This window comes from Halichoerus grypus, chromosome 2 (assembly GCF_964656455.1).
Source record: "Halichoerus grypus chromosome 2, mHalGry1.hap1.1, whole genome shotgun sequence".
In the NCBI taxonomy this organism is placed as follows: domain Eukaryota; kingdom Metazoa; phylum Chordata; class Mammalia; order Carnivora; family Phocidae; genus Halichoerus; species Halichoerus grypus.
This window is the reverse complement of record NC_135713.1, coordinates 162,078,991-162,100,455: the sequence shown is the minus strand read 5'-3', so window position 1 is coordinate 162,100,455 and position 21,465 is coordinate 162,078,991. Positions and strand designations below refer to the sequence as shown.

Genomic DNA, 21,465 nt, shown 5'->3' with positions numbered 1-21,465 from the left:
TTGTACCATATGTCAGTACTTCATTTTTCATGGCCAAGTGATAGTTCACTGTGGGGATGGACCTTGTTTTGTTTATCTGCTCACCTGCAGATGGACTTTTGGGTTGTTTGAACTTTTGGTGATTGTGAATAGTGCTGCCGAGAGCATGGGCGTACAAACACCTCGTTGTTTTTGTTTTTGTTGTTTTCAGATTTTATTTATTTGAGTGAGCAAGAGAGAGAGAGAGAGAGAGAGAGAGAGAGCACCAGCAGGAGGAGGGGCAGAGCGAGAGGGAGAAGCAGACTCCCCACCGAGCAGGGAGCCCGATGGGGGGCTTGATCCCAGGACCCCGGGATCATGACCTGAGCCGAAGGCAGACGCCCAACTGACTGAGCCACCCAGGTGCCCGACAAGCATCTGTTTAAATATGACATTTGCTGGTCACCTGTGTGCTTCGGGCAGAGGCCTATGGCCAGGTACTTCTGATTCCACTCCCTGTGATGGCTGGCCTTCCAGTTCTTCTTTCAACCCCTAGGAATCTGGTGGCCCATCCTCTTGGTGGGGTCCCCCTCTCTCTCCAGGCATCCCCTGGGGCAGGACAGGATTTAAAATAGCGTCAGAGCCCTTCTGCCATTTCCCCCTGCCCAGGCGGGGAATGTAACTGGCCTAGCACAAGCCGGTCCCTCTCTCCGTGTGCGGCCCCCTTGGTTGCCAGCAAAGCCTCTCCCCTTCAAACAGCTTCACATGCAGCCGTCCACCGGCCCACAGCGTCCCAGCCCAGGGGACCCAGAGCAAGTGGCGTCAGCCCACATGTCCTTGTCTCAAAGCAATATTCCCTCTGCTCTCCAGCTTCTTTTAGGCTGGATGTTGGCAGTGCTCACCACAGGGCACGGAACCTTGCAACATTTGGTGGCCTCAGTCCAAACATGTTCTGGGCAGAGTCATGTTCCCCGCCCCCCAAATTCGTATGTTGAAGTTTAGGACCTCAGAATGTGGCTGTATTTGGAGGGAGTCTTTAAAGTGAGCAGGGTAGAGGCGCCTGGGTGGCTCAGTCAGTTGAGCATCTGTCTTCGGCTCAGGTCATGCCCCAGGTGGGATCAAGTCCCACATGGGGCTCCCTGCTCAGTGGGGAGTCTGCTTCTCCCTCTGCTCCTCCCCCCTGCTTCTGCGCTTTCTCTCTCTCTCTGTCAAATAAAAAAAAACCTGAAAAAAAAATAAAGTGAGTAGGGTGAAATGAGGTCAGATGGGAGGGCCCTGATCCAGTCTAACTGGTGAGTTCATAAGAAGAGGAAATCTGGACACACAGGAGACACAGGGAGACGTGTGAGGACACAGCGAGAATGTGGCCTGCTGCAAGTCAAGGAGAGAGGCCTCAGGAGAAAGCAGCCCCGCTGGCACCTTGATCTCGAACTTCTAGCTCCCAGAATCATGTAAAAAGAAATGTCTGTGGTTTAAGGCCCCCAGTCTGTAGCACTTTGTTATGGCAGCCCTAGCAATGATTATAGGGTAGTTTTAATGTCCTGTGAACATCTGAGATCGCCACTTCCCCTGAGGTCCCCCAGCCCCTGCTTGTGAAGTCGACCTGTGAGTAGATGTCTCACCTACTTCACGCTCCCCAGGAGGCACCTGCTCTCACATGAACTATAAAAAGGCACTATTATCATCAGACCATCTTGGCCCAGTTTGTCCAGGAGCTCCTCATATTAACACCGGAACTCCCGTGTCACCCTCCGGTACCCTGCTCTGTTTGGCCCAGCCCTGAGTCAGAAGCTGGCCAGGCGGGCTAACGGAGGCAGGGGCCTTGGGCTCGTCCTCCTCTATCAACCTGTGCCAGGTTGTGGGAAGGAACAGGGTCTGGGTGACACATGACCGAGTAACACCTCCCACAAAGCGACTGCTGCGCGGCGTCGCTCTCATGCTGACGGCCACCGGTCTCCACCGAGGAGGACGCTGAGATCAACTAGGGGCAATGTGTGCCTCTTCCACACTCAGGCCGTGGAACTGGGGCAACTGGTTTGCGATAAGAGGCATGAGCTTGCGGTTCCCCAGGATATGGGCTGTGCACACACCAGGGCCCTTTCTGTGTCCGAGGTGGGATGCTGATAGGAGGGAGGATTGAGGCTCCCCAGGAACATCCTGGAAGGACACTGGGTTGCTTGCGGCTGGGCTCATGACGGGGCTTGGGCACCACAGAGCATTGGGAGGCCAGCTTCTGTCTCTCCAAGTGCAGAGCATCTGCCAACACAGGATTTTAGGAAGGGCTTGTTTCAGGTGTCTACTGCTGTGGAACAAGCCACCTCAAAACACGGTCGCAGAAAAGAAGGGCCGTGTCTGTCTGCTCATGGAGTCCGTGGGTCAGGAATCTAGACGGGGCACAGCACATCTGCCCCTCAATGTCTGGGCCTCAGTGGGGGCATCGTGAAGACTGTGCTGGTGGAGGTGTGGGGAAACAGCCCCTGCTGCTGGGAGTGGAGGGCGCTCGGGCCATTGTTACCAAGGCGACCAGTGCCCACGCCCTCTGACCCAGCAAGTCGTCTTTAGGAAATCATTGCACAGGAAGGTGTGCACGGGCACCGGGAAGTTGTGCAAGCACACGGATTGCAGGCCTCTTCGAACAGTAAAACACTACTGGGAGGCTGCCTGATAAAACCATGGCATCTCTGAGCACGGCACGGCGCGTGCTGTTAGATCCGGTGTCTGCCCAGAGTGGTCTCCAGAATACGGGGAAGTGGACACAAGTCACACGGCCTGAGCACAGTATGCCCCCTCGGGGTGACAGGAGACAGCTGTTGGTAGTAGATGGATACGTTTGCCTACGTCGGAGTATCTGTACAAGACACGTAAGAGAGGAACAAGCCACAGCTCCAGCAGGTGTGAAGGACTAGGTCATGGGAAGAGCAGGGTCCGAGAAACCTACTGTCACTGCATTTGAATCTGACGCCGTGTGAATATAGTATCCACTCAGAATTAAAATTCTATTTTTAAGATGCTCACTTCTGATGCTCTGAGTCCTAAGTCCAGAGCGTCATGTGAACACAGTCTACCAGGATGTCTCTGCTGGCTTTCCGGGTGCTGGGAGGCCTGCGAGCACACCTACGTCGTGGCCCGTGCTCACCGCACGCGTGCGTGGTCGCCGTGTGACGATGCGTCTGCCCTGTTCATCCCACCCTGAAGCACACTTCGCAGACGCCCCTGTCGGCCACTCGGCCGACAGCAAGCACGGGCAGGGGCTCGGGGGACGGCAGCGAGGGAGAAGCCATCCCGCCCAGGGCGCTGTGGCGCCTCAGGCCGCCGTGGTGACAGGAGCAGCCCCAGGGCTGTGACGCTCAGCTCCTGCTCCAGCAAGTGGGAATCACGGTTCTGGGAAACACGAGCTTTTCTTTTGCTCCCCCAGTTCAGGGGCCACAGCTGCTCCCGCCGGTTACTAGTCTGTGGGCGTCCTCATTGTCCCCTTGCTTCTCCTGCCCTCCCAACACCTCTGTCAACTCCTTCTGCCTGAAATACCTACAGTGGCTTTGCCCCCGAACTGGACGCTGACTAACACACAGAGAAAGTTACCCCCATTTTACAGAGGCGAAAATGGCAACTCAAAGACAGGAAGTGACTTAGCCGAAGGCAAACCCACTACCTCTCGTCCCTCGCCATGCTCCAGTGAGCCCCGTGCCATTTCTGGAACACATCAAGCTCGCTCACACTCCAGAGCCTCCACGCGGATTCTCTCGGGGCAGAACATTCTGTCTCCAGCTCTCCCTGACCACACTCTCTCCACTCAGGTCCCAGGCAAATGTTACGTCTTCAAAGAGATCTCCTCTCGCCCCCCATAGTCTCCAAGTCACTCTACTACATCATCCTGCTTCGTGTCTTCTTAGAAATCCTCTGAAAATATGTACTTGATTGTGATCGCACTAGACTGAAAAGCCCATGAGACCAGGAACAGTGCTCATCTTACTAAATGCTGCATCTCTCGTGCCTAAGAGGGTGACACAGAGTGCACTCAATACTTATTTGCTAAGAATGAATGAATGAAAAGGGTGCTCAATGATTTTTGAGCACCAGCTAGGACCCACCTTTCCCGCTTTCTGTCTGCGAGCAGTTCAAGGGTCTCTTCAGGAGGCTTCACTGCCTGGGAGGCCACAGGACTTCCGACTTCCACCATTCAGGCTGTGCCCTCAGTGGGTGCTCAGTTACTACGGGCTGAGTGAACTAACCTGCCTATAAACCTTCCAGAAGACGCCTGGGCAGTAAGAGTGATCCAGAGGCAACACTGCGGGGTGAGGGGGCTGTGTCTCAGCTCATGTCAGCCGACTGGAAGCAGATGGCCTGCTAGAAGGTAAGTGCAAGAGCCGGGGAGGCGGGACGATCAGCCTAGGTGCACAGCTGTTTGCCTACTTACATTTCCTCTGTGCATTACACATTGGCCTGGGACCTGTCCTCGTTGATGAAGACAATGGCATTTCCAGCCTCCTCCTGAGAGGCGCCACAGCATAGTGTAATCTCTGCAACCAGACAGCTTCGGTTCAGTCCCCGGCACCACTCCTGCCCGGCAGGGTGACCTGGGAAAGTCACTCAGGTCCTCTGTGACTCGGTTTCCTCATTTACACAATAACAACGTTGATCATAACAGCATCGCTTTCCCGGGGTTGTTGTGGAGATCAATAGTTAAGTCACTTAACAGATTTAGAACAGGGCTTGGTGTGACATCACCATCGGCTGTTACCTGTGTAACATGTATGTGCAAGGTCCATACATGTATCATCTTATGTAATGCTCAGAGCAGTCCTGCGAGGAGAGATACTAATTATCACCCCCACTCTACAAACACGGCAACTGAGAAACAGGTTATAGAAGCAGCCCTAGATGCAGAGTGTGAAGCCAGGCTTCACACCCAGCTGTTCTAGAATCCCTAGAGACCCCCTTCACCACCGCCCTGGTCCAGAGAGAACGGGTCTGTCTGTAGGTAATGACGAGGTAGCGTGATCATTGTTCAGAGGTCTCTAGCAACGTGTCACACACACACTGGCACTGCAAGGCCGTGTTGTGTGACCTGAGCGGGCACTTCTGAGGTACCAGACAGGCCTAAAGTCTAAAGGATAGCCGGCCGGGAGAGAAAGACATTTTACGGAAAGCATGCATTCGCTCTCCTGGCAAGTTCCAGGCAGGAAAGAGAGGCAGTAGAAGCTGGCGAGATAGACAACCTCCAAACTACGGAGGGGCTTCTAGATTGTGCTAAGGAGCTTGACGTTCATCATATAGGTAATGAGGGACTGTAAGAGGATTTCAGGCATTTAAATCTATGGTAGAACGTGAGCTGGAAGGAGATACGGATGCATCCTCAATGCTAAGAGTGCCATCTACACCTGACAGGGCGTGCTGAGCTCCGCCAGACTTTTTCCTATCTCGGAATCTGGAACACATTTTGACATACAAGAGTTGCTCAAATATTTATGGAACCAACTAACGTGTCCTAACGTTGTCTGTGGAAAACTGGAGAGAGACGACAAGTTCCAACACTGTGAACGCTCCTCCTCCAAATAGCCCAGAGGTCCGTTGGAGTAGCGTCTATAAATCACTGGGTCGGGTTTCGTCCATCCTGACTCTTCGCAGCAGCGTCCAGGCAGGGAAATGCCACGTCCCGGGCAGGGCTCCCGCCAGGCGGGGTGATTTACCCTGCATATACCCTCAAAGACACCGAAATAGAAGATTGATCATGTTCACGTCCCCGCACCAAGACAGGAGTGGACTGTGCGGTGGAGACCAAAGGGCCTAAGTGGCCCTATCTCAAATGGGCTTTTCTCTATAAAGGACCCTGTTTCTTTCATAGCAACGATCACTTTTGGTTCTTTCTCTTCTTTGCTTTGAGACTCTCGGTTCCAACAGTCTGTAAGCAGGGGCTTTCGTGGCAGAAGGGGCCGCGTCTGTCTTGTCCCCACAGCATCCCTGGAGTCCAGGGAATTCGGGGGAATGCGGCGGGAGTAGCGAGGGCCTCTGAGAAAGGCCGGTGGCGCCTCCAGCCCCTCGGTGACCTTAGTGGGGAGAGGCGGCTGTGAAGGAAAGGTCGGGCCGCCTTCGCGGAGGGCGAGACCCAGCCGGCGGCTGCACAGGCCGGCGGCGGGACGGGCGCGAGGGCGGCGAGCGCGGGTAGGACCGGGAAGCGGCGGGCGGGCCGCACAGAAAGCGCGGCGCCCCTCGGCGACTGCAGCGGGCAGCGGCGGGACGCCTCCCGCGCGGTGCTCTGGGAGTTGTAGGCACTTTCTTTCCACTGTCCAGCTCTTTGCTCTTGAAGCCCAAGGCGCCTGTGACTCCTAGGCTGCGAACTCTGGGAATTTTAATTTCTAAAAACGTGCCCCGAATAGGACTCTTCCCAGGTTGCCTCCTTCGCTCCGCCCGGTTTGAGGACTACATTTCCCAGGCGACCTCAAAGAGGCGGAGCTTCCGGCGCGCGCGATGCATTGTGGACATTGTAGTCCTGGGGGGCTCGATTTCCACCTCCCGTACAGTCCGGAGCTGTGGCCCGGACTACATTTCCCTTCCGTCCGCCCACTATCCCGAGGCCGCCTTGGCGCGAGACATTTGCGAGCTGAGTGTCTCCAAGATGGCCGCTTGGGGAAGGAGGCGTCTTGGCCCGGGCAGCAGTGGCGGCAGCGCCCGTGAGAGGTGAGATCCGGGGGCCTGTTGCTTTCCCAGGGCGAGTGGCTCTGGACCCTGGAGGCCAGTGAGGCCTCCTGGGGCTGCAGCGCTGTCCCTGCCTTCGTCCCCGGGCTCCCCTTTCCGCCCACCCGCCCTCCTCGTAGCCCTGCGGGGTACGAGGGGTTCCTGTCCCGGCCGATCCAGGATCTGGGTGGGAGCCGGCACCCGCTCTAGCCCGGCTGAAGCGGCCTCCGCGGAGGGCTCAGGGGAGGTGACGATGGCGGGGCCGGGCGAGGTGGGCCGCGGCCATAGAGGGGCCGGGCCGGGCCCGGGCCACGCGGGAAGGACCGGGAGCCCCGCGCAGGCCCAAGGGACCCGCCTAGCATCCGGCGGCCGAAGCTCCCGTCCCGCCTGGCCACGAGCGTGGCCATCTCGGCCGCGACCCCTGATGTGGTGAGGAATGGCTCCCGGGAGGGAGAGGGAAGGGAAGCCTTCACCGAGTGGGCCAGCTGCGGGCGGGAAGGGCAGTGCTCTCTGCACGTTTATCAGGCTAGCTTTAACCTTCCCCAGTTTGTCTCCTGGGCCGAGAGCCGGCCGCTTCCTCGAACCCTCGATTCTTGCGACTTTTCGAGGGTTCTCTGCAAGCGCCCCTGCCGTGGAAGTCCTTTAAAGTGACCTTTCCTAATGAATGATGTGTGGGTAGAGAGCTAGGGGCTTGTTTCTTCCGAGGTGGATCTCGATTTGGAGAACTGATTTCTAGAAGATGAGATTGGAATGGTTTTTGTGTTTCGTGTTGAATTTACAGTTTTTGCTTCAGGAAAGCAGTTTCAGCTAGTAGAAGCCACTAGAAGCTGTTCAGCTACTAGAAATTTGGGGAAGGATTTGTATTGGTGGAGTCACCTGGATTCAGCTGCTCTGTCCATTGTGTTGTGGCTTGATTGGTATAGCCGAGGTCAGCAAGAAAGTTTGGTGTTTGCGTTTTTTTTGTCTCTTTGGAGAAGCTTATTACCCAGAGAAGTTCTCTTTCTCTCTCTACCCCCCCCCCCCCCGCTCCTCTCTCTTTCTCTTAACTATCCTCATTATTCGTTTTCTTTGATTCCATCACATATTCGTTGCTGTTGCCTGCAGATGGTTTTTTCAGCTCAGAAGATCCTTCCTGTTTGGTAGTTGTGATACACCAGCTTGCATTTTATTCTTAAGCTCAGAGTTATCCAACGTTGTCTGTTCTGCACTTCCTCTTGTGTGGAAAAGCAGTGAATGGCAAGCAGATAATTTTTGTTTTTCCAACTCCCATGTGCTACTTCTTAGATCAGACCATAGGAAGAAGTTAAAGAAGTGACCTCGATGGTTTCCAGATGGCCTGTAAACCTGCATACGTTTTCAAATCTTTAATGCGACCATTAATCCTGTTTAGAAAAGCCGGAGTAGCCGAGAGAAAGGCATTTCTCCTTACTGGATAAAAACAGCTGGAAGAGCCAAATAGGAATGCCCCAGACACCATACAAGGGTTGTGCCAGCACGAGTTAAGCTTTTATTGATCTAAGAAATCAGATACTGGGGGTCTTATCTCCTTGGTTGGAGACAGGCATTAATTCAAAACTGAGTCTGCAAACTAGCAGCCCATAGGCTGAATCCAGCCCTTGACTGTTGATCCTCAGGTTTTAAAAAGAATTTAAATCAGTTGCCAATACTTATAAGTTGAAAGATTTCACATAAAACTGTCCTTGAAAAGCTGAGTAGTGGCCGACTTTTCTTGGTCAGGGCTAGTGCTCTCTAGTTCATTACTCACCTGACAGCTTGGCTCATTGCGGTTACCTGCCTAGTCTCCCTAGGTGTGCAGGTTGCAACCTTTGGCCTGGAACTGAAGGCTCTGCTCACAAATGCAGATGCTGTATGTCAGCCAGGAATGGGGCATCAAATTTTGTGATTCGGGTGGCCCCATCTCTCCCAGATACTGTGGTGTGTGGCTGGGGGAGACCCTTCTGTTTGCCTTTGCTGGGAGGCCCTAGCCAGGCTCTGTTGGAGGAGTCATCTGTCTGAGCCCGGTTTCCCTAAAATCCTCCCATGCTGAGCAGGGGATGGAAACATAACCCGCTGCTGGGCCAGCTAGCTAACTTCTGGGCACACCTCCATTCCTGCTCAGTGGGTGGAAAGACTGTTCGGGTGGGGCAGGCTGGATTAATTGATTGCCCAGCACCGTAGATTAAGAGGCCCAAGCATATTATTGGCTCTTACGACTGAAATAGGCTGTTTATGGCTCTCTTAAATGAGTTTGTTCCATGTCACATTTGTGCTGACTCAGATCTCAGCTTCACATTGGAAGACCACTTTCCAGAACTGCTTGACACACCCAGCTGGAGTCTGCTTTATGCTGAAAGCGAAGGACACATTGCCTGGTTTGGGGCAGGAGCTGGAGCAGAGCAACACTTTGGGCAGGCTTTCCAGATTTGCCAGTGGCTGCAAACTCCAGGGCATGACTTGTATTTAAAGGCCCGGCCCAGGGCCATACCACCCACTGGAATTACTGACCTCAGCTGTGTATTAATGGTGGTCCACTTTAGAATACACAATGTGTGAATTCTTTACCTGGTTCTTGAGTCTAGAGCTGTGTTCATTCTGTAGCCACTAGTCACATGTGGCAATTAAATTTAAATTAATTAAACACAGGGGCCCCTGGCTGGCTCAGTCAGTAGAGCGTACAACTCCTGACCTCAGGGTTGTGAGTTCGAGCCCCACGTTGGGTGTAGAGAGTACTTAAAAAAAAAAAAAAAAAAATCTTAAAAAATTAAATAAAAATAAGTAAGATGAAAAATTTCAGGTCCTCAGTCACACTAGTCACATTTCGCTCAGTGGCCACGTGGGACTCAGGGCTACCACGTTGCGTAGGGCAGCTATGGAACACCTCCATCACTGCAGAATGTTCTAGTGATGCGACAACGCTGGTCTAGACTACAAGAGGAGAGGGGTGGAAATAGCAAAATGCCAGCTGCTTGCATGTTGATTTTTCTCTCCACTCCATTAAATCCAGGGACTCACCAGTGTTTGTCATGAAGAACATCAGACTCTGAGCTGTAACCTGAATTCTTGTGCAGAATTCAGCACACTGGCAGCGAGCACACGAAACAGATTGCCGCTTGTCCCGTCGGCGTCTTTGAGACACACTTGCCCATCTAGGAAGGCGCAGTGCAGGTATCTGTGTGTTTTGCCACTTGGGTGCCACCCCGGACCAGCTCACAGACAGTCCCGCCTGTTCCGCTTGGGCTGCTTGTCTTCACTCCCTCAGGGCCTCCGAGCGTGCTTGTTGGAATGTGAGTATAGCCACGTACTCTCAGCGCCCGCTCTTCTCAGCATGTGAAGATCTACTTGATCTCATTCTGATCATGATGCAAGGCAGCAGCGCTGTTTACAGACCTGGGGTGTTCAGAGGGCCGGGCATGCTGGCCTAAATGCTCAGGTGTTCGGGAGAAGTCACTTCTTGCGGCCCTCCCCTCCCCTGGCTTGTGTGGCCGACTGCCTGTGCTTTTAGGCAGCCGGGTCTGTGGGATTATGTCCACGTCTTTCTGTACCATATACCTTCTTTCCCAGGACTCGGTCCTCCTTTTTTGACAGCGTTGCTTTAATATGAGAATTGAAGAGACGTGGTCCTGGATGGCTGGTAGAGAGTTTAGGTCCCAGTCCAGCTGAACAGATGGGCCACAAGCCATGTGGGCAGTTGGCTCACATTCCGGGAGTGACATTCTCCTCATTTTGATCTGTTCTTTTCCTTCTAGAGCTGAGGACCCTAAGTGGTCTGGGGTATTTTTTTTTCTCTTGGAAAACTGCCTTTCCGGCTCTAGTAGGTGGTAAAAATGTTTCTTTCGTCCTGGTCTGGATGAGCCACACAGGTAGAGCTTCTGCACCCGGGTCTGTGGGCGTGTGGGTCCTCCCCAGCTGGCTACCAGAAGGTGGAGTCGTGCACACTTAGGCCACATGTTCTGATCCCGGAAATTGGATATTGCAACTTAAGGTCATCTGTGGTGTTCATCCTCTTAAGGCACGATTTTCCATTTTCCTGGATTGACTTGAGCAGTCTGGTTCCAGCCGCAATACCTTGTGCCTCGGGGGTTTAGTCCTTTAGGCCCCGTTCCAGCTCCATCCCAATTTCCTGAAGAAGGGCGGGATGATCTTGTATGCGGGGAGGGGAGCAGGAGGCCCAGGCCAGGCCTGAGCTGGGCTTCTCTGTCCGGGGCCTCGGTGAGCAGGGGCAGTGGGAGGAGGTGGGAGGTCTTCCACGGAGCGAACCCTTGGGCACCTCCCAGCTGCCACTGTGTTCGTCCCTGCCACCAGCAGTAGCGTTATGGGCCACGGAGTTCTTGGGAGGGCCAGTAATCGCTTCGTAGAGTCGTAGGAGTCCTTTAGCTCAGGGCTGTTCGCTAGGATTTTCTGCTGTAAGAGAAATGCTCTGTCTCTGTGCTGTCCATTGGGGTAGCCGTTAGCCGCAGGTGGCCGTGGAGTGTTCGAGGTGTGGCCCCCGTGTCTGAGGAACTGGAGTTGTTACTTGACAGTTTTAGTTAATTTAAATAGATACAGCTGCGTGGGCCTTACACCGGGGTGTGCGTTGCGGCTGTCCCTTGGGCTGGCCTAGCCGACCCCATTCCACCCTCGCTGCGGCACTCACTCGGGGAGACCTAGGGCCTTTGCCCTGTTGGACCCGAGGAAGCGTGGCTTCGAGCAGCAAGGGCTTTTGCCCTTGGCCACAAAGCCAGCGAGTCACCGAGAGGGAAGCACAGTCCAGGTCTCCAGACTCCCGCACTCAGCGCACTGTGTTCTTATTCCCACGGCAGAGCGCAGTGCACTTCCCAGAGCACCGGGGAGGAGCGTGTGCTCTCGCGCGGGGCTTTCTCTGAATCAGACGAACCTGCCAGGGGCCTGTGGAAGTTCCTTGGCCTCTTTGGAGTCATCCTCAACATCTGGGGCTACGTGCCTGTGCCTTTCTGTCCGAAGGGGCCTTTGAATCCACAACATAGAATCTTCCTGCTTTCTTTGGCAATTTTTGGTTAGCCAAAAGTGGATTCTAGATCTGGGGGGTAGAGGTAAAGTCCAGCACCTCACAGAGCACAGGTAATAGAGTGGCCACATGCTTAGTAGGTGGAAAGCAACCTGACATATGGACCTAGTTTAATTTTTCACCCACCTGTTCTCTTAATTACCATAATTGTTTTTCCCCTGCCACTCATTTCGAATGTGCTTCCGCTGATGTCTGCTGGTAACCTGTCCCATTCAGGCCCAGTGCTGGGGTTGCTGTGGTGAAAACCCAGTCTGCCTCCACAGAGCTCCGAACTGACATCCATTGTGTTTCAGACGGGAGCTCACAGCCCGGGCCTGCCTGGGAGCCCAGGACCCGCTCCAGGAAGTGGGCCCAAAGCAAGGCCTTCTGCTACAGTTAGATTAGCCTCTTCCGGTTCTGCCAGGACCAGAAAGTGATGGTGGCCTGCACGGCCCCTTGGCCAGTGCTTGCTTGAGCCAACAAGGAAATGGAATTTTCCTCCTGCTCACTGGCAGGACGGCAGGGGGCTGAGACCAGCAGGCTACGTCAGCCACGAGATGCTGCCTGTGCCCAGACTCGCGGCGGTGGGCTCATTCCCTGGCAGCGCGGGCTTCTCCGCAAGCACGGAATTGGGCTCCCTCCGCTCACTCGGCCGTGGACAGTCCACGGCTGTGGGGTCTTGTCACCCCGAGGGATACGGGGTTGTCGAGCAAGAGTTTTCTTTTTTTCAAGAAAAAGTTGGCCATTAATTTTCCCATTATGAAAGAAGCACATGTGTATTTGTTTTCTTCTTTGAGAAAGACAAACCTATGAAGGAAAATAAAATTTTAGTCAGCTGTTAGGTCACCATCCGAAGAAAGCCATTGTTGACTTTTCTTTATGGATAGCATCTTTGATACTTCCCTCCAGATGTTTTGTGTTGGATTTTAAAAAACTGTATGTTACACACATCAAAAGTATGTTCCTAACATGTGAAAAGTCATAAGCTTACTGCCATGTGTCTGGTCCCTGAAAACATTACCCTCCATGAAAGGTGCCAGTCACAAAAGGCCGCAGACATGATAGCGTTTATATGGAATGTCCATATAGGTGAGTCCGTCAAGCCAGTAAGTAGACTGGTGCTTGCCAGGGGCTGGGGAGGCCTGGGGGAGGTGGGGAGCAATGGGGTTTCTTTTTGGGGTGATGGGGATACTCCAGAATTGCTCGTGGTGCTTGCTGCACAATGCAGCGAAGGCGCTGAGCCACTGAATTGTCCAATCCAAGTGGGTGAGTTGTGCGGCATGTGACTTCTATCCATAAAAAGTACAAATCGAAACCACAGTGAGCTCTCACCTCACACCCATCAGGATGGCTCAAATTACAAACAAAACAGAAAATTACAAGCATTCCTGAGGTGGTGGAGCGGTTGGACCCCGCATGCCCTTTGGGTGGGAGCGTAAAGGGGTGCAGCCGTGGGCAGTGTGAGCGGTTCCGCGGCCGGCGGGAAGTGGAATCACCACGCGATCCAACAGTTCTGCCTCTAGGCGTGTATCCAGAAGAATTAAAAGCGGAGACCTGAGCAGATCATTTTATACTATGTTCACAGAAGCAGGATTCCCAGTAGCTAGAAGGTGGAAGTAGCCCAAGGGTGATGGATGAACAAGTGTATAGACGTACGATGGACTAGTCTTTATTCATCCTTGAAAAGAAAGGAAATTCTGACTCACGCTGTAGAACGTGGGTGAACCTTGAAAACATCACGTCGAGTAAGCCAGTTGCAGGACAAATACGGCACGATTTCACTTAGTGTGGTACCTAAGGTTGTCCAGCTCAGAGACACAAAGTCGGGGGCTGGGGAGTGGGGGCTGTTGCTTCACGGGGGCAGAGTTGCCGTTTTGCCAGCGGAAGGCATCCCGGAGATTGGTTGCACGGCAGCGGCAAGGTACTGAACGCTGCTGAACCGTGCACTGAACAAACGGTCAGGACGGTACGTTTTATGGGGGTTTCACTGTTATTTGGAGACACAGTAAACCCGTGTGTTCACCGCTCACTAGCGTCACCATGGCCCACGTGTCCCTACCGGCAGGCAGAGGCCCCCTCGCTCATGACTCGTCATTTCCTTGCTGTTCTTCACAGTTAGCACACGTGAGGACGTTCCTCGGTAGCAGCATCCTTCGGTTGTGTGTGCTGCTGCACACACGTGTGTCTGCGCGTCTGCATGTTACCGGCTTCCTCCTCCACCTTACGAGGGAGGGATTCCGCTGTGCCTCCTTTCTCGCTCTGACAGAGGAACCGCCCGAGGTAGCCAGCTCTTCGCGTCAGTGCTGCTTGGAACGTTTGTGCACAGCTCTGACTTCTGGGGAGGGATCTCCAGACTTTGGGGATCCCGTGTGTGAGACTACTTTTGTCATTCCGGATTCCTCTAGACCAGCTTCCCGATGGTATAGGGGACCATGGGGCCACATGCTGGGCAGGCTGCCAGGGGCAGAGAGGGTGCCCACATCCGGGGAGCGGAGTTCATCCGGCTGCTTCTTCACTGTGGCCACCTTTCCACCGGAAAGCCCGTGTTCGCAGGGGATTCCTCTGATGACTGTTGCCTGACAACCTCCGGAGTGGATTCAGAGGAGAGGGGTGGGTCTCAGGCCCACTCTGGTTGAAGGCAGAGGGAGGGAGGCCGATTCAGGAGCCCCAGTGACAAGTGCCCACGACCCTGAGGCAGCGTCCACAGCAGCCCCTCCGGCTTAGATGAGAGAGAGCATCAGCTCTGCCCCACAGGCTACTTAAGGGCTCCCCAGGCAAACTGACCTCAGCATGGGCAGAGGGAGTTTAGGAGCACGAGCCTGTACCGTAAGTCCCACGGATCGTGCTAAATTCGACTCAAAAGTTATGTGGTAGAAGAGCTCCCTTTTCTTCTCGGAGCCAGTCCTTTCCCCAGTGATGGTCATAATTCTCAGGTCTTTGGACATCCAGGAATGTTCTGTGTGTTTAAAAGCAAACATACACCTTTTTTTTTTTTTAAGATTTTATTTATTTATTCGAGAGAGAGAGTGAGAGAGCACAAGCCGGGGAGGGGGGAGCAGAGGGAGCAGATGCCCTGCTGAGCAGGGAGCCCGATGCGGGGCTTGATCCTATGACTCCAGGATCATGACCTGAGCTCAAGCAGACGCTTAACTGACTGAGCCACCCAGGCACCCCTAAAAGCAAACCTAGCTTTTTAAAAGTACACTAAAGATAACGTACTATAATCACTGTTCTGTACTTGCCTTTGTCACTTTATTTCTTGGATACTTTTCCATCAGTTCTCTTTCTCTTTTTACATGAACTTTTTTTTTTAAGGTTTATTTATTTGAGAGAGAGAGCGCCAAGTTGGGGGGAGGAGCAGAGGGAGAGGAGATAAGGAGGCTGTGCACTGAGCACAGAGCCCGACTCACGGCTTGATCCCAGGACCCTGAGATCACCACCAAGAGCCAGACGCTCAACCAAGTGCACCACTAGCCACCCTTACATGAACTCTGTGTTATGCACTCTTGAAAAGCAAAAATATAGTCTCTTAGGAAGCTCCAAAGACTCCAGTTAGCTTTTTTGTTTTTTTTAATCTGCATTTGTGTGCCAGGGCTCAAGTTAGGGGTTGGCTGGTGATGGTCTAAAATTGTTCAAGACCACTGGGTTCCTTCCTTAGTTGGGTGATGTGTGACCCGGAAACAAAAGCAGGCCACATGTGGGTGGGCACTGGAGTAGCTAGGTGGCGGGAGACACGGCTCTGTCTTGGGAGTACTCGGCCACCAGGTTTGTGAAATGATAGCCCATGACAACCATGCGGACTGAATCCAGTGGTCCAGGCAGCTATTAAAACCTGTAATTGCAGGGACATGAACCCCAACTGCCACAGCCCAGGCGGAAGGAGTAGACGCTGAGTGCTTGATGGGTGGCCTCTTAACAGGTTGGGCCTCCGATTGCGTGTGTGTGTGTGTGTGTGCGCGTGCACGCGTGCGTGCGTTTTGAGCCTTTGTGTGTCCTGTGTATAGCATATGGAATCCTGGAAAGGGCCCGACCTCAGATTACATGGTTTCGCAGTGACACAAGACTGCGTGCGCGGACTTTGGGAGTAGCACCTCGGCTTCAAGAGCAGAATCCGTGCACGTCGGGGCTGGGAGCGTGGCTCTGCCGGCTAGGTGGGCTTCAGAGGCAGGCTTGTCCGAAGGCGCCCGGAAGGGACTTAGGTGCGGCGGGTGGATGGAGATGGGTAGCAGTGGGGTGACCTGCCCCCAGGAAGCTGTTGCGGCTTCAGGAAGCTGTGGCACGCTTTCGCAAGGCTGGGTGTGCGTACTGGATGAGCACCCTCGTGTGCGCTGTGGCGGTCATGACTGCCCGCGGCCAGAACGCAGACGGTGACCCGCTGCCCGCGTCTACTCACTGTCCGTCCCTGTGCGGTCAGGCCTGATGCCAGGCACAGGACGAGAGCAGTGAGGCAGGAACCTGGAGGCTTGAGGAGGCCGGCGGGCGGCGTGGCTGTGGGCGCCAGCTGGGCTTGCAGAAGCGAGGGCAGCAGGGGGCTCAGGGACGGCGAGGTGGGATCTGCCCACGCATGTGCTTCCAGAACGGAGCGGCCAGTTCCAGGTGCTGGGGTTTCACCTGGCGTTTTCTTATTGGGCCTCACGACGTTCAGGGTGGCTCTGATCTGCTGGGCGCAGAGGGCACCACTATATGCTAAGGTAGATTTGGGCTTTGGGCAGGAACATTCTATGATCCCAACCTTGACACCCACATTTTGCTTTGAATGTTCTGGAGGGACTTCGTGGCCAGAAAGGCATCCCTGGCCTCGCTTTGGTAGTCGGTGGGGACGCGCACTGACTTGGAAGCGCCTCGTCTTCACACCTTGATAACACAAGGGAAGTCGGGGCTGCCTGGGAGCGAGTCCTCTCCCTGGTCCTGCGCACACGGGGCCAGTCAGCCCATGGCCAGTGACTTTCATTTCTGCTGTGACTTATCCAGCCAGTGTGAGACCCTGTCTGGGAGTGAGAACTGAAACAAGCTCCATCTCCCCTCCCTGAATTCAAACCAAATGGAGGCCTTGAAAGGGAAAACCCTCCTTTTCCCGTTGCATCAACTTCCGGTGGATTCTTCCGGAAGCAGCTCATTAAGTCCTCCTGGAGAGGCGGCCCCGACTACTGGCTCCCTACTGGCTCAGCGTAGCTGCCCTGGCAATGTCCCACGTTTAGGAGGTGCCTTGTCCGACCCCCAGGGAACGACTTCTCCCCAGTGCACACCGTTTAATTAGGGCCTGTGCTTTAATTAGGAGGCTCCCCTGAGCCCAACTTAATTACAGTTACTTTTTCAGAATAAAGAGTTGCCTCTGCCCAAGTCCCAGCCACTGCCTCTTGCTAAAGTCCTTCCCACCTGGGAATGGAGGCCCCTCCCCCTGCACTTGGGGGTGCATTACCAGTGACTTTCCGATGATGCGACAACGGGGAAAGTATTTGAGCAGTTGTTTTTCTAACAGAGTGAAACCCTCTGCCTCTTAGGTTTGCTTATTTGTTGGCTAAAGGTAGTTTTTATCGTGTTGAATCCTGCCTGGCAGTAATAACTGGAAGGAGTGCTCGGATCACCTGTCCTTTTTCCTTGAAGCATACCCCTGGCAATGCAGTTTTCACCACACTTAACGTGTCATTTCGCCTTTGAAGGAGGGCTAGGACCTAGAGGTTCTGGGGTGACCTTGTTTTAAAAGCCTTCACTTGGCCTTAATGTGCACAGTCCCTGACGAGGAAGCTCTGAGCCCAGCTCCCCTGTTGCTTTCCTCGGAGTGGCTGCTGGGTATGCGTGCCCGGGATGTGGGCAGCTGGTGGCCTTGTGTCCTTGAGCACTTAGGGCTGTGCTTACTCGTTGGACAATCAGAGCTCGGGTGGGCTGCGATCACCTTTGTATGGCTCAGTAAACTTGCCCAGAACCCCAGTCAGAGGGGCGTGGACTTGGGTGCGGGGAGCAGTGAGCACCAGAGCGAGACGGGGGCCCCTGGACTGCCTCTCCTTTGTGATGGTCTGAGCAGCCCAGGAACCAGGGGCTGCTGAAGGGAAGGGGCTGCTTTTCACCGAGGCATGTGGAGGGTGCTCTGCACTGCCTGGTAAGAGGGTTACGTGACTTGATCCAGCTTCAGGAGCTGTGTGTAGCAGTGTCCCCCTCGGAGGCTGGTATAAAGAAGGCTTTTTACTGGATGAACTGAGAACACAAAACTAGGAGAAACTGTACACGCTGGACGGCGGTATGGAAATTCAGAAAGATCTGGACACGCTGAAACAAGCCAAATGGAAATGACAAGGCGTGTACAGGTCTATATTTAGGTTTGCCCATCAGGGGTGTGGAAAGATTCTGCTTTGGATGCGAAGTTTGCACTGGAGAGAGGTCAACAGAATCCTGAAACCGCCTAAAATGCCCCCGGGCCCATGGTTCACAGCCAGCTCTGTGGCCTGGATTCACGGCTGAGCCGTCCCTGAGCCTCCAGATCTCTCTTCCGCCAGTGAGGGTCAGGTCACCCATCCCTAGTCCCACGGGGAAGTTGGATCAGCTCAGCCACTCGAAGTGGGGCTTTGTGAACAGTGTTTTTTATGTGAGTGAGAGGAGCTTTACTGGCAATAAATACAGAGTCGTGGAGGCACAGGGTCAGAATGGGTGGGAACCTCTGGGGGCCCTTCGTATGTCCCCCTTAACACTGAATTTCATTGTCACGGTTCTTGAGGCCTTGTCTTTTCCTAATTAAAGCAGAGGGCTTCTTTTTCTAAGCTGTGTGCTGGTGTTCTTGGGGCTGTCGGCCTCGGGTGCTTTGTGCAGTTCGTCCTCCCGTGATGGCCAGAGGAGTTTTGTTCTCAATCATCCGAGGCGAAGATGACCCTGTCGGTCTGTTGTTCTGCAGCGCAGGGATGATGACTTTTGAACCTTGCAGAGGGCAGAGTGTTTGGCACTATCGGCCTTGGATCTGTTGGTTTCCATCGAAGAATCCTCCCCCTTGCATCGCTCTGGTTAACCAAGGGCACGGTTCCTCCAGCCGACCTCGGGCCTCTGTGTGGGTGTGATTCCGGGCCGAAACATTCTGTCTTCCTTGGGGCTCCTGTGCACACTCAGCTCTGTCTGTGCGCGGCCTTGGGCTGACCGCCAGGCTGGTACACACTGCAGGTGGTCATGTCCTTAGAGATCTGGGTACCCTTCCTCCTTGTCTCTTTACATTTCACTATTTTCTCTGAGGAAGAAAAAAAAAATCTTTAGTGACTACCTTGTGTATTGGGTTCCAAGGAAGATCGAAACATAAGCGAGACGTGGTGCCCTCACGAGCTCGGGCTCTCTGATGAGCCTGAGGCCCAGGCTTGGGCCACGGACTTGTCCCCAGCGTCTGAGCACAGAAGCGGGGTGCGCGCTGCTCAGCCTGACCGTCTCACTGTCTCCTCTTTCTCCCCCCTCCCCCCCAAGGGTGAGCTTGTCGGCCACAGACTGTTACATCGTGCACGAGATCTACAATGGGGAGAACGCCCAAGACCAGTTCGAGTACGAGCTGGAGCAGGCCCTGGAAGCCCAGTACAAGTACATCGTGATCGAGCCCACACGCATCGGCGACGAGACAGCCCGCTGGATCACCGTGGGCAACTGTCTTCACAAGACCACCGTGCTGGCGGGCACCGCGTGCCTCTTCACCCCGCTGGCCCTGCCCTTAGATTACTCCCACTACATCTCCCTGCCCGCCGGCGTGCTCAGCCTGGCCTGCTGCACCCTGTACGGGATCTCCTGGCAGTTTGACCCCTGCTGCAAGTACCAAGTGGAGTACGACGCCTATAAACTGTCCCGCCTGCCCCTGCACACACTCACTTCCTCCACCCCAGTGGTGCTGGTCCGGAAGGACGACTTGCACAGAAAGAGACTGCACAACACGATAGCCCTGGCCGCCCTGGTGTACTGTGTAAAGAAGATTTACGAACTCTATGCCGTATGATCTCAGTAGCGCGGGGAGAGAAGCAAGTGACCCGGCCCACGAGAGACACCCCGAGTATTCAGATGGCCCCAGTAACAGTTTTTGCTCTGTGAGGCAGCAGAGCCTGGGAAGGGGTTTCGTTTAATATTTGTTATTTAAAAAAAAAATAACACAGATCACAGGTGTACTAAGGGTTTTTCAACTCATTACACTAAGATGTGGATTTCCAGAACCCACAGGGGGTCTGAGCGGGCGGTGGAATGTGGACAGCAGCAACGCTACTGAGGGGGTAGGAGTGCGCTTGTGGGGTGGGGGGGACGTCTTTAAGTCTGTTGTTTAACTGTACCATCCAGAGCCAACCAGAAGCTATTGACCATTAAAATTATGAGAATTTCAACTTCAGGTGTCCTCTGTGTCCATGACCACCTGCACCTGCTGCGGGCGGCCGCTTGCTTGTGGGAGCTGTGGGCACCACGCGAGCCCGCCGGCCCTACTCCTTGCTGTGGCCTGGTGTCACCGTCCACGGCAAGAACAGACCTCTGTGAATGAGGCCTGCCCGGACCCCTCCCAGAGCGGTCTCACCTCATGCCAGCCTCGTTTTCAAGGCGGGGACGTGGTGGGATCCGGTGACGAGGCCTAGAGGTCACTGGGTTTCTGTGTGGGGCCACATGGAGAACAGGCCTGGGACCTCCTGTCCAGAGATTCTGATTTAGAAGGCCCCACGGGTGAACACCTGTATTTTTTCAAAGCATCGAAGCTGTTCCTGATGTGGACCCCGAGTTCGAGCCCAGGGCCCCTCCCAGCGGTCCCATTCCACAGGAGCCAGTCCCGTGCCCCTCCCTCACAGCGCAGGGCGTGTTGCACCTCGTCCTCCATATCCCTCGAAGGTGTTGGGTAATTAAAAAAATCTTCCCTTCCATAAAGATGTCAGGTCCCCCGCCTTACGTGCAACCTTCCCGAGGCCTGCTCTCAGTCCTCCCTGAGGAGCTACATGGCACTTCCTTCTGAAGGGTCCATCTTCAAGAAGCAATCTAGTTTTAAAGGCCACATCGGGAAGATCGGATACCAGAGAAGAATGAAGGGGTACATGGGAAGGCGTCAAGGAGCTCAAGTGGGCGATTGGTCCGTTTATTATACGGGGAGATCCAGAGTTTTTAAAAGACTTCACAATGGACTGTGGTCCACGGACTGTGAACTTTAATTCCAGGAGGCCTAGAAATACTAATCACTCAGGTGAATGCTGGGTGGCAAGATGGTGTTGGGGGCACACTACAGTTTACATGGCAGTCTGGCCATCGGCAACAATGCTCGATCGGTAGTGATCCCAGGCACAGGGTCTCGACGTGCAGAGCCCACAACCCCTCGGGTGTCTGACAGCTGGCTCCCAGGCCGGCCGGGCACGAATGGCAGGTGTCTTGTAATAAACGGCGCAGATTTGGAAAGGGAGCCCCATGCTCTGCCTGCAAGCCAGATTTCATGGGGGAGGTGGCTGGAAGCCGACAAGCAGTAGCCGTCTTGGTCGGGTCAGCTGAGCAGAAGTCCTCACCAGGAAGAGAAGCCAAGTGCAAGCAGGCTGGCTCCAGATGCGCTGAATACAGTGATTCTTGTCAGGTAGACTGGCCCAGATTCTGACATACCAGCGCAGTTCCGAGTGCCCTGCCAAGGTGAGGACTCAGGCCTGCCGCGGAGCGCAGAGCAGGACTTTGGTGCTCTAGGCCTCTCTACGTGAGCAGCGGCCCCGACTGGCTGGGAAGGAGAGCGGCAGGAGCACACCTCCGGCGCCTGGAAGGCTTCTCTGTTTCTGCCGCCTTCCTAATTACACGGCACCGTCGAGTGGGTCACGCTCCTCGGTGACATGCCGCAGGGCTCTTGACACGGCCTTAGAGAACTGCCAACTGGGAAA

General features: G+C 54.4%; 1 protein-coding gene and 1 long non-coding RNA gene across 3 annotated transcripts; both read left to right on the top strand.

Moving 5' to 3' along the window:
• Positions 1 to 337: 337 nt before the first annotated feature.
• LOC144381187 (uncharacterized) lies at positions 338 to 5,799 on the top strand. Its single transcript, XR_013446050.1, has 2 exons — positions 338 to 4,309; positions 5,344 to 5,799. It is a non-coding gene; the product is annotated as an uncharacterized LOC144381187 (long non-coding RNA).
• Positions 5,800 to 6,520: 721 nt separating this feature from the next.
• Positions 6,521 to 19,959, top strand: TMEM11 (transmembrane protein 11). 2 transcript variants are annotated; one of them, XM_036101869.2, is made up of 2 exons: positions 6,521 to 6,633; positions 19,067 to 19,959. In XM_036101869.2, the coding sequence occupies exons 1-2, from the start codon at positions 6,572 to 6,574 to the stop codon at positions 19,581 to 19,583; spliced, it is 579 nt and encodes a 192-aa protein (XP_035957762.1). In that variant the 5' UTR covers positions 6,521 to 6,571; the 3' UTR covers positions 19,584 to 19,959. The 2 variants fall into 2 exon arrangements, with proteins under 2 accessions (XP_035957762.1, XP_077924148.1); XM_078068022.1 differs by lacking the exon at positions 6,521 to 6,633 and adding an exon at positions 6,869 to 7,059.
• The last annotated feature ends 1,506 nt before the right edge of the window (positions 19,960 to 21,465 follow it).

Excerpts from the sequence above, each read along its gene's own strand:
- TMEM11 (XM_078068022.1), top strand. The coding sequence starts at position 6,884 with ATGGCGGGGCCGGGCGAGGTGGGCCGCGGCCATAGAGGGGCCGGGCCG. Across the intron at positions 7,060-19,066 it reads CGGCCGCGACCCCTGATGTG|GGTGAGCTTGTCGGCCACAG; the intron begins GTGAGGAATGGC and ends CTCCCCCCCAAG.